We start from the raw sequence: 10478 nt of genomic DNA on the forward strand, positions 1-10478 counted from the left end.
GTAATCCCACAAATTTCTTTGAAACAAAGGAATGCGTAGCACCAGAATCAAAAAGTACTGTAGCAGGTACGGAGTTGACAGGAAATGTACCCATTATTACTTCTGGCGCAGCCTGTGCTTTTTCTGCGGTGGCGTGGTTCACGCGAGCTTGCACGAACCTCTGCCCGCTGCGCTTTGGCTTCAGGCACTTGTCGGCAAAATGGCCTGGGTCACCACAGTTGTAGCACACCCCAGGCTTAGAACATGTATCCTTCCTAGCGGGAGGAGGCTGAGCTGTTGGTGGAGGTGCATTCTGTTGTCGAGGAGCTGGTGCAGGGACAGGACGCTGAGGTGGAGCACGCTGGGACGAGCCACCATTGTTGAAGTTGTTGGGGTTGTAGGGACGGTGCTGGCGGACAATGAATGTAGATTGCCCGTGCTGCTGATTCTGAGGATGAGGGCCGGTGTGGAACCGGGGCTTTTGCGGGTGCGGCCAGTTGGAGCTGAACTGGGAGGCCTTCCTTTTCTTATCCATCTGGAGGTGCTGTCCTCCTGACGGATGGCCTTGTCGACCAACCTCTCGAAGTCAGCATAGTCGCCCGAAAGCAACTGCTTTTTCAACTTGTCGTCCAAGCCTCCAAGGAATTTCTCTTGCCTTTCGGCATCAGTGCGAACATCCTCGGGGGCATATCGCGCTAGGCGATTAAACTCATGGAGGTACTCTATCACTGTCTTGGTACCTTGTTGCAAAGCGTGGAACTCACGCTTCTTCTGTGTGACTATCCCATCAGGGATATGAGCTTTGCGGAAGTTGAGACAGAACTCCGCCTAAGTCACTTCCGTGGTAGCGATGCGAGTAACTAGGAAATTATCCCACCAAGCAGAGGCGGGACCCATCAGCTGGTGTGTGGCGAATGAGACTTTCTCTTGGTCAGTGCACTCTAGTAAGTTGAGCTTCTTCTCAATGGCATGGAGCCAATCATTTGCCTCAATGGTGGCGGAGGTCCTCCGGTGCTGGACTGGTCACTGTCACGGTTGCCGTTGCGGGTGTTCACCATCTGCAGGGGTGGGAGGGAGCAGAAAGAGAAAGAAGAAAAAGAAACGGCTAAGCAAACATGGGCTTTATTTAATTAATGAACTATAATTGTCTTGCTTAAGAAACACGCTTAAAAACCACACAACTCCTGGCGGTACAACCATAACCCCACTACTGCTATGGTTCACCACTAGCCCCAAGTAAAGCAAACCTAACACACCAAAACTAGCACACAATGACTAAGAACGAAGCTAAAGGTGACGTCTAGTGCGTGGAAGGAGAGCGACGGTCCACGGTAGGGGACGGATCTTCTTCCTCGTCTTCAGAACGGCTCCTAGAGTTGTTGGGGAGACCGTCTTCATCTTCACCAGAGGCGGACTCACTGCTACTAGAGACTGTGCCATTGCGGTTCCTCGCAGTGTTGAAGGGGGAGACACCTTCCTCGGGCACGGGGGTTGGGGACGTCGGCACCATCTGCATCAACGGTCTTGGTTTATCCGGGGCACCAGGGTAAGACTGAACTCTTGTTGGCCCGCGGGTTCGCTTCCTTGCTGTGAGACGAAGCCTCGCACCATCGGGCTCCGGGAGTCCTTTGAGTCTGGCATTCTCCTTCTTCAGGTGGTCGATCTCATCCTGCAGACGGACAATCTGAGTGAGCTTGGCGTTGTTCAAGGCCTTGGGCGCTTCATGGAGGTCGTGATGCATCTGGTCGAGGCCTTGCAGCACCGTGCACATCCTACCGAAGGTAGGGTCTTGCTCACTCCGGGTAGACCGAAACCTATTGACCATGGAATTGGGTCCACGACCAGGGTGATACCGGTATGCCGAATGACGGAACGTCAGGTCATGCATGGCCCTGAGCATTGTCATCAGATTGTAGGCGGCCTCCTGGCAGGCATGCTCATGCGAGCCTCCAGCTCCTTCTGCTTCCATGTTAGGAAGGTAATCGGGGATTCCGTGTAGCTCCAACCTGACATGGTGAGGAAACTCGCCTTCGAGAGGGTGGATTGTGGTGTACTCCGGTTCATAGGGGTATCCTGCTGTGAAGGACACTTTTGCCAACTCTGCCACAAATCCAGCCATTCCAAGTTCACGGTGAAACAAGGTGTGGTTGGCCATCTAAAGAACAACAAGGATTTGGAATCAATGGATGCAAAATTTCATTTCAAGATAAATAAATCATAAAAGAAACTAAGTAAACAAAGTTTTACCCATAAATCAATTTACTCACGCTTTTCAACAAAAGGGGGTTTTGTCTTTTTAAATGAATCACGCTTTTGAAAAGCACTAACCCATTTTTAAAGCACTCTAACTTTCGCAAAACAATGCACAAACATGAAAAGCAGAGCACTCTTAGGGTTTCCATTGGGCTGATCCTATGGTCAAACTAGGCTCTTATACCAACTTGTCATGCCCAGAAATTCCTCACACGAATTTCTAAACTTAATTGTGTATTAAAATCCCTGTCTAGGACCAGCCAGGGTACACAAATAGACAATGTTGATTACATAACCATCATTCTTAGAAACAAATGAAAATAACACTTATTCTAACGAAAATGCAGCGAAAAGAAAGGTAGACTAGCTCCAGCGGGTACGGCTCCAGTCCACAGGCAAAGCTTCAACGGTAGGCCAGCTCACTCCTGAGAGTCTCCTCCATCGGACTCAACTTCTAGCTCTTGAGGGGGAAATTGGGTAAGACTGAGTACAAACCACCGTACTCAACAAGTAGCACGGAAAAGACTGTAATAAATGATGCATAAGGATCATCAACGACAGGCTTAGGGTTAGTTGCAATAAAGCAGCACTTAAATAATAATAGAGATTAAACCGAATAAAGGTAATTAAATACGTTAAAGGATAAGTAAATAACAGTTGTAAAATATCACAATACTGTCCAATGTTACACCACGTTGCCACAGGCCTAACCACTACTCAACGTTACACCACGTTGCAGTAGTCCCAAGCGAAAGCCAGTTCACCTAGGTCATTAAAGGTTCAACTAATCGCAGTGAAGCTAGTAGCTCGCCCTTAACCGTGGGCACGGCTATTCGAATAGATTTACTCTGATCAGAGATATACTACTGTACCCACAAGACATAGTCCCGCTACACTTGAACGTGCGCCGATATACCACCATGGCATACCAAAAAGGGAACTATGATAGGACCCGTCGCATAACCCTCCCTATTCAATCGCACCACACTTCAGGTTTTGCCCCCTCCTTTAAACCAAGCCGGGCAGCCCCCTCTTGTGCCTAGGTGAATCCAGAAGTAGCATAGTACCATCGTTACACCACGATTCCCATCCATACTGCATCATGCTCACCCTTGCCTGGGTAAGTCGAATAGTTCGCAATTACACTTCAAATCCCACCGTTGCCCATTCGGGCTTGTGGTTAGCATGGAAATAATTTTCAGGGTTTCCTGCGAACCGGTCCTTACTTACCATGGGAGCGACTCTCAAAACCGTGCACCCACATGATTATTTTTAGTTGGCATTAACCCGAACCGGGTAATGAATCATTATTACAGCTATTCTGAGCTAAACATGATTATTTTTAATGGATTCTTGATAATTTTATGAATTTAATGAAATTTGAATGGGCCGAAACGGAGACTAGATGAATTAGATATGAATTTTAGAAGTTTTTTGGGTTTTTTAACTAAACAGAAAAGTCCTAAATCAATTATTGCGCAATTAATAGGGCTGCTGACGTCAGCGAGGAGAGAGGAGGCGCGCCGACAGGTGGGGTCCACCTGTCGGTGAGGGAGAGAGGGTGAGGAGAGGCTGACTGGCGGGCCCGAGGAGAGGAGAGAGGAGAGGAGGGGTTGGCCAGGCTAACAGCTGGGGCCCGCACGGAAGAGAGAGAGGGGGGGATGGCCGGCTAGCGACTGCCAGGTGGGCCATGGGGCGAGGGAGAGAGGGTGAGGCCGATGGGTGGGGCCCGTCGGTAAGAGAGGGAGAGCAGGGGAGCGGGGAGGGAGGCGCTCGGCTGGCGGCAAGCGACGACAGCCGGCGACAGCGTCGCGTACGGCGACGGTGCAGGGCGTGGCGGCGACGGCGCGGCGGCGACGACCGATGACCGGCGGCGGCGACGGCGCGACCACGCACGGCCGGGACGACGGCGAATGCGGCGCACAGCGGCGACGCGACGGGGATGCCGGCGACGGCGCACGAGAACAAGAGGCGATCTCGCGGGAAGGCGGGCGCGTAACCACGTCGGCGTGGCGGCGGCGACGTGGGGTGGCGGTCTGACGGTGAAGACCGGTGGCCCACAGCGCTCGGCGACGGTGGCGGGTAGCCCGACGGCGATGGCGAGGATGTGGGAGAGGAAGAGAGGAAGGTGGGGACGCTCACCGGCGGAGGCGAAGGCGGTGGAGGGTTGACGAGGAGGCGGGACAGGGGATGACGGCCGATGACGAGGTAATCCGATGGCAGGCGGTGAGATTGGATGGTGGCGGCGACAGAGCTTGGGCGCGACGGCAGCTCGGGCGGAGAGGGGAAAATGGCGGCGGGGCGGTGAGGCAGGGATTTTATAGGGTGGCGGCGCCGGCTAGGGCGGGGCGGCGGTTGTGGAGTCTGAGTCGGGCGCGGCGCGGATTTTGCGGCTGCGGTTGCGGGCGCGGCGGCGGAGTCTGGCTCGGCCACAGCGCCGACGCGGGCTCGGTTTGGCCGGGAGGGAGGCGAAGCGGACTTCGGCCGCGCGGGCGAGCGGCTAGGCCGACGGGTGCGGAAGCTGGGCCGGGGCGGAGAGGGAGGCGCGCGGAGGGGGAGGGAGAGACCGGCTCGGCTGGGCCGGCCTGGAGGAAGGGGAGATGGGCCGACCGGCCTAGAGTAAGGGGAGATGGGCCGGCTCGGCTAGGCCGGCCCGAGAAGGAGGAGAGGAAAAAGAAAAAGGAAAAAGAAGAAGAAAGGAGGAAAATTGGACTTCGACCCAATTTGAGAAGGAAAGGGAAAAGAAAGGAAAAAATGAGGGAAAAAGGAAAGCCCCACTTTTGCCGAATTTTAAATTAATTTGCTTGGCAAAATTTTATACTTCTGCGAAGCTTGATTTAATTAAATTAATTTCTTTAGAGGTATTTTTCCTGAGTTAATTAAGCCAATTATTATTTACGAATTTCTTTTACGAATTTAGGCTTGGGATAAAACTTCGGGTGTGACAACACACAAGAACATATAAAGGATTTTAATTTATTTTAATGTGTTAAATGCACTGTGGTATTAAAATTAGTTATTGAGCTTAGAAAATTCACATAAAATTTCAGAGAATAATTTAGACCACATTGAATATTACAAAAAAATTTTCGGCCATGATTTTTAAGGGAAAATTTTAGTTTCCTTATCAATTCACTTTATTAAATTTCTTCAACTTTTAATACATTTTTCTAGAAATGCATTATATAAATTTATGGCGTTTGCTTTTTGCCCTTATGACAAATTAAAATTCATCACAATGTCCCATTGAAATACTTTATGACGATTTCTAGTTGGTATTAATGACGAACAATTACTTTTCATCACTAAGCCACCCCATCTCATTATAAACATCATACAATGGAATGTGGTAATGACGAATAGCTTCGATGTTATGAGGAATTCATCACAGAAGGTCATATTTCTTGTAGTAAATAGATCCGCATCACACCTCATGACACAACCGTGCCACTAGCATTGCAATCTAGTGGCGCCTCTACTAGTATCTACACGTCCAGAAAATGTGCTCTACTAGTATCCACATATCCAGGAAAGGAACATTGTGTGTGGATGTAAGGACGACCGGAGCTTTCTCACTCATCGAACCAGCCTCCTTGCCTATGTGTATTATAAGAACTAAAACTAGGCATCCAATGCCCACAAGAGTCCTACTCAGATCCATGGGTGCACTACACCTAGATGTTTCCCTTTTTTTGGACTGAATAATTGTCACTCCTAATGGTGCACAAATTGATTTAAGCGATTGACTATCCTCTAATAGTGTGATCACCATTACTCCCTTTTAATTTCACAATGTCGAAGTTACTCGTGATGGTATGTCTTTGTCTTCATATCTATGTTCGTCATCCTTGAGAGGTATCTAGTGAGACACCGTTCTTCCACTAGGCTTTTGAAATCCCACTTGACTAAGTATCTATACGCAAGGTAATAAATAGCGGTCGTGGCGACCACTATAGCGGTAACGACCCTCTAATACTAATACTATCAGTAGTGGGCTGAATATAGCGGGTTGGAACTTAGGGACCACTATTTGTTATAGCAGCCCGCTATCAGTGGCAGATCCAACATGGAGGTGGCGGGGTCTCGAGCCACCGTTACCCCTGTTAAAGCTATTGGAGCCCCCGCGAAAACTCCTTAAAATTTTATGGCAAAGATCAGTAGAAATGGAGGCTAAAACTCTATCTAATTTGTTCAGACCCCCTAATCTCGTTGGCTAGATCCAGCACTGCCCGCTATTGCAATCCGCAATTTGATTTACCAGCCGGTATAGCGTGACCATGAGGTCAATGTGGTTGGTCCTTCAAATGACAATAACAAATGACAGGTTCATTAGTTGCTTTGTCTCCTTTAATTATGTATTCTTATGAGTCGTGATATGTAATGAATGGTACACTATATTATTTCTTAATTTAAGTTAAATTGGAACGAGATACCGGCTTTTTGAATACAACTAAATCTCTCTTAAATTACATGTCTATTGATATATCACTAGTTTGTTTCTTATGTTCATGATATATGTATACACACATGCACACACTCTCCAATTGATGTGTGATTATTAAATACCGATATAGCGTCCTCTATCCACAGTTTTCATGGAACGCTGCTTTTGTGTGACTGGTTGGTGGTTCACGTTCTATTCTTTTTGATGTTCTACTTCATGGCATCATGGCACTGCTCATGTACAACTACTTTGACATGACGACTTTCGACAATGGCGACACCAACAGCGGTAGCGAAAGTCAGCAGCCGGAGCAGTGCTGCAGCCGGAGGTCTCTCTGCATCCTCTGGGTATATTCTTTTAAATCTTGTACTATAAATATATATGTTCTTATATACTTGACACGCTGGTAGCGCATATATGTTTAGCACCAACACTAGATCAATCATGTCTACGTGTAGGAAAAATTTATTGACTTTATTCCTTTGATTCAAAGAGCTTTATAGGAAAAATTTCTATAGGAATGAAATTCTCTAAAATTCCTATAAATTTCCTTTGGATCAAAGGAGGCCTTAGGCTTATTTCTTTCAATGTGTGGATATGCGCTTCAAGTTTAAAATGTATACATCGTTGATTACCCCCACGCAGTTGTATACAACATAATCCGATGCTTAAAATATGCTTTATTCCCACAGAAGATTTCAAATAATGAAACTCAGGACATGCTTTGCTTACGTCTCTCTTGAAACATATATATACACAAGAAGCCATAGAGGGTGATTACATCACATTTACAAATAAAAAAATATTTTATGAATGAAATTTTTATGTTTGTACTTAGCGAATTAAAGTTGAAAAAATAAACCACGATAAAAAGGTAAAATTTATCTAAATTTAATGTTAAAAATACAAATGAAAAATAATTTGTGCTCTTAGCAATCTAAAAGACAAAACTGAAAAATAAACTGGGATAAAAAAACTCTAAAATTTAATCTAAAATTAAGTTTGAAAATTTAAATTTTAGCATATAGGAATATAAGCCAATAGATAGGTTGACACTAATGGATTAGTGTCTTCTTTTACCCCCAAATAATGGATTACTACACGAGTACAACACCGATCTTTTGAGTAATATATTCGAGTTCCTTCGACTAAAATAATCGGGCGAATGATAGATCGATCGATCACCGGCCTGCAGGCGGCATGATTAGCTAGTTGTTGGCGGCGGCGGGGCAGAAGGTGAGGCGGTATCCGGTGGCGTTGCCGCAGGTGAAGGTGCTGCTCCCGTCGTCGAACGCGTAGCTGTATGCCTGCGGGCACTGCGCCTTGAACAGCTTCGAGTACCTGCTCGGACCGCACGCCGCCGGCGACGCGAACCGCCCGCGGCAGCAGTACTCGTCCGTCCCGAACGCCAGGCACGCGCTCTTGCACGCCACCGCCGCCGCCGCCGCCGCGCCGCCGCCAGCCGCTCGCACCGCCAGCTCGCCAGGGCACACGCGGTTGATGTCCGCCGGGCACGACGTCGTCCGGCAGCGCGCGCCGTCCTGCAGATCCTCCGGGCGCACCTCGACCGGCAGGTTGAAGCCGTCCACGTTGCTGACGTCGTAGAAGTCGCGGAGGCCGCCGCCGAGGGTGAACTCGGCGAGGGTGGCAGGCGGGGCGCCGCCGGCGCCGTTGCACGCGACCTGGCCCGTCCCGCAGTCGCCGGACTCGCAGGAGAAGCGGCTGCCGCTGGCGCCCCCCGAGGTGGTGGCGCACCGGTAGCGTCCCCACACCCGGCCCGACCACGTAGGCGTGACGGCGGCGACGGAGAGCGAGGCCCCCGGCGGCAGCGCGAAGCCGGTCGTCGGGAACGGCGGGTGGCCCGCCGAGGACAGCGTCGCCGGCCAGACGGTCTCCGGGCAGTTGTTATGGAACGTGAACTTGACTTGTGTTGCACCTGGAGGTCACTAGCAATAGCATGTGTCAAAAGACTCAAAACTCAAACCCAACTCTTAGAAATCAAACCCAAGCTAGCCAGTATCAACCTACATGCATGGATCTAAGATGCAAATAGATGGTTGACGGAACGTAAAAAATAGTCTTACAAATTCTTTAGAAAATTGACCTGGCAAACTATGGTTGCATCTTGATTTTTAATAACTACCAATTGACTAGATCAAAACGCTAAGATTTTTTGTTTATAAGAGTTATATAAGAATTTTTAAAGTACGTATAGCAGTATCTCGATTAGAAACGCACATGTATGCAGTTTATGCACATCAAGGCTAGCTACATATCTTTCTTATACTCCTAGAAAAGAGTATGAAAAAACAAATCAAGAGAGGCACGGAGGGAGATAACTCAGCAAAAAAAAAAAAAACCCGGCCTGTGTGTATGGATTGTGAACAAGCATGAAAAGCATGACAGTCCCAATTGCAGGAGTATAACGTCCATACGTCATGTAAACATGTCAATCTAGGTGAAAAACTAAAAGCTTCATGTGGTTAAACGTAAAGGACTAAAAGTTAAAAGTTAAGACCTATGTGGATTGTAGGTCGACCCGTGATCATTACGATTAACCAGGGGAAGCAACAATTCATGAAAAGAACAGGGCAATCACCCACAGTTGTTCAGGACATCATATGGTACGCCTAATGCATGGCAGGTGGGTCGATGCTGGTATCAGAATTCCTATGTGCCCCATTTGCACACAAATTTCATGGGAAACCATTCAACCACTGAAGAAACACAGGTCACTGGTGGATCTATCTAAAAGAAAAACACAGGCAGATTCCGTTGATCACATACCATTGGCACCGAGGAAGAGGATGAAGAAGGCGGCGGCGGCCGGTACACCCCCGACCATGGTCATGGATCCTGGCTTCTGCGACCGAACCCTCTCTTTACCTGAATGGAGTTGTTCTGCTTCTTCTTCTAATAGTTTCCACATATATACGCTCCCTGGCGTCCCCTGGTGCGGTATCTGAACGTAGATACACATAAATAGTACCCTAATCTGTTAGCGTATACGTGTAAGCACGTACGCAATCCTCCTTTTGTGTAAATGTGTTACTAAATTGAAAGATTGGATGAATCATCAGCGTAATAATAGGGAATTACAGCCTTACCCTGCCGACTGAAACAAAAGGAGAAGTCAAAACTAATTTGCGTTTTCCCCCATAGTTTTCAGGTTCATGGTGTTCCGTAGAACTACAAACTTTCACATGCATTTGCAACAAAAATAGAAAATAAGGATAGTTTTGATATGTATGTTGTATGCAATGTTTTATTGGATTAGGGAGGCTGGACAAACTGACCATCCCAACAATACAAATTTTAGTTTGGCTAGCTTTGTAATGCAAAATCCTCAAAACAGGCAAGGAAAAGATTCAACATGAATTCTGTAGCTTATTGAATATTACAGAGAAGATAAAAAGCAAGTGAATTGCATAAAAGAGGTGTCTGGATGCCTTATTACAAAAGTATATAAGAATTTTGAGATTGAATTAAACTTGACTAAATTTAGGAGAGAACGGGAAGAGAATTAGAGAGATGCATTAAAATTCTAAATAATTTACAAACACCCTATGTCAGAATTCCTCAACATGCTTTTGTGTTATAGGATTTTTAAAGGAATCTCAGAGGATAGGATTTTAGTCCTACAAAGTTCTCCACACAAGAGTTATTTCAAATGAAGGAACAAGGATAACACATTCCTAGTAATTTCTCATACCTCTTGTTATTCCTGTTGTTATTTTTTATTTGGGAAGGCGAATACACACCCCCTTTCTCTCTTCACCCTCTCATCAACATATGTTTCCCA

General features: G+C 47.3%; 1 protein-coding gene across 1 annotated transcript; it reads right to left on the reverse strand.

Annotated features, from left to right (window-relative positions):
- Positions 1-7644: 7644 nt before the first annotated feature.
- Positions 7645-9637, reverse strand: LOC121054969 (thaumatin-like protein 1b). Its single transcript, XM_040526238.1, has 2 exons — positions 9464-9637; positions 7645-8612 (listed from the first exon to the last, which is right to left on the reverse strand). The coding sequence occupies exons 1-2, from the start codon at positions 9603-9605 to the stop codon at positions 7885-7887; spliced, it is 870 nt and encodes a 289-aa protein (XP_040382172.1). The 5' UTR covers positions 9606-9637; the 3' UTR covers positions 7645-7884.
- Positions 9638-10478: the final 841 nt, after the last annotated feature.

The sequence above is a fragment of the Oryza brachyantha genome, chromosome 7 (assembly GCF_000231095.2).
Source record: "Oryza brachyantha chromosome 7, ObraRS2, whole genome shotgun sequence".
Taxonomy (NCBI): Eukaryota; Viridiplantae; Streptophyta; class Magnoliopsida; order Poales; family Poaceae; genus Oryza; species Oryza brachyantha.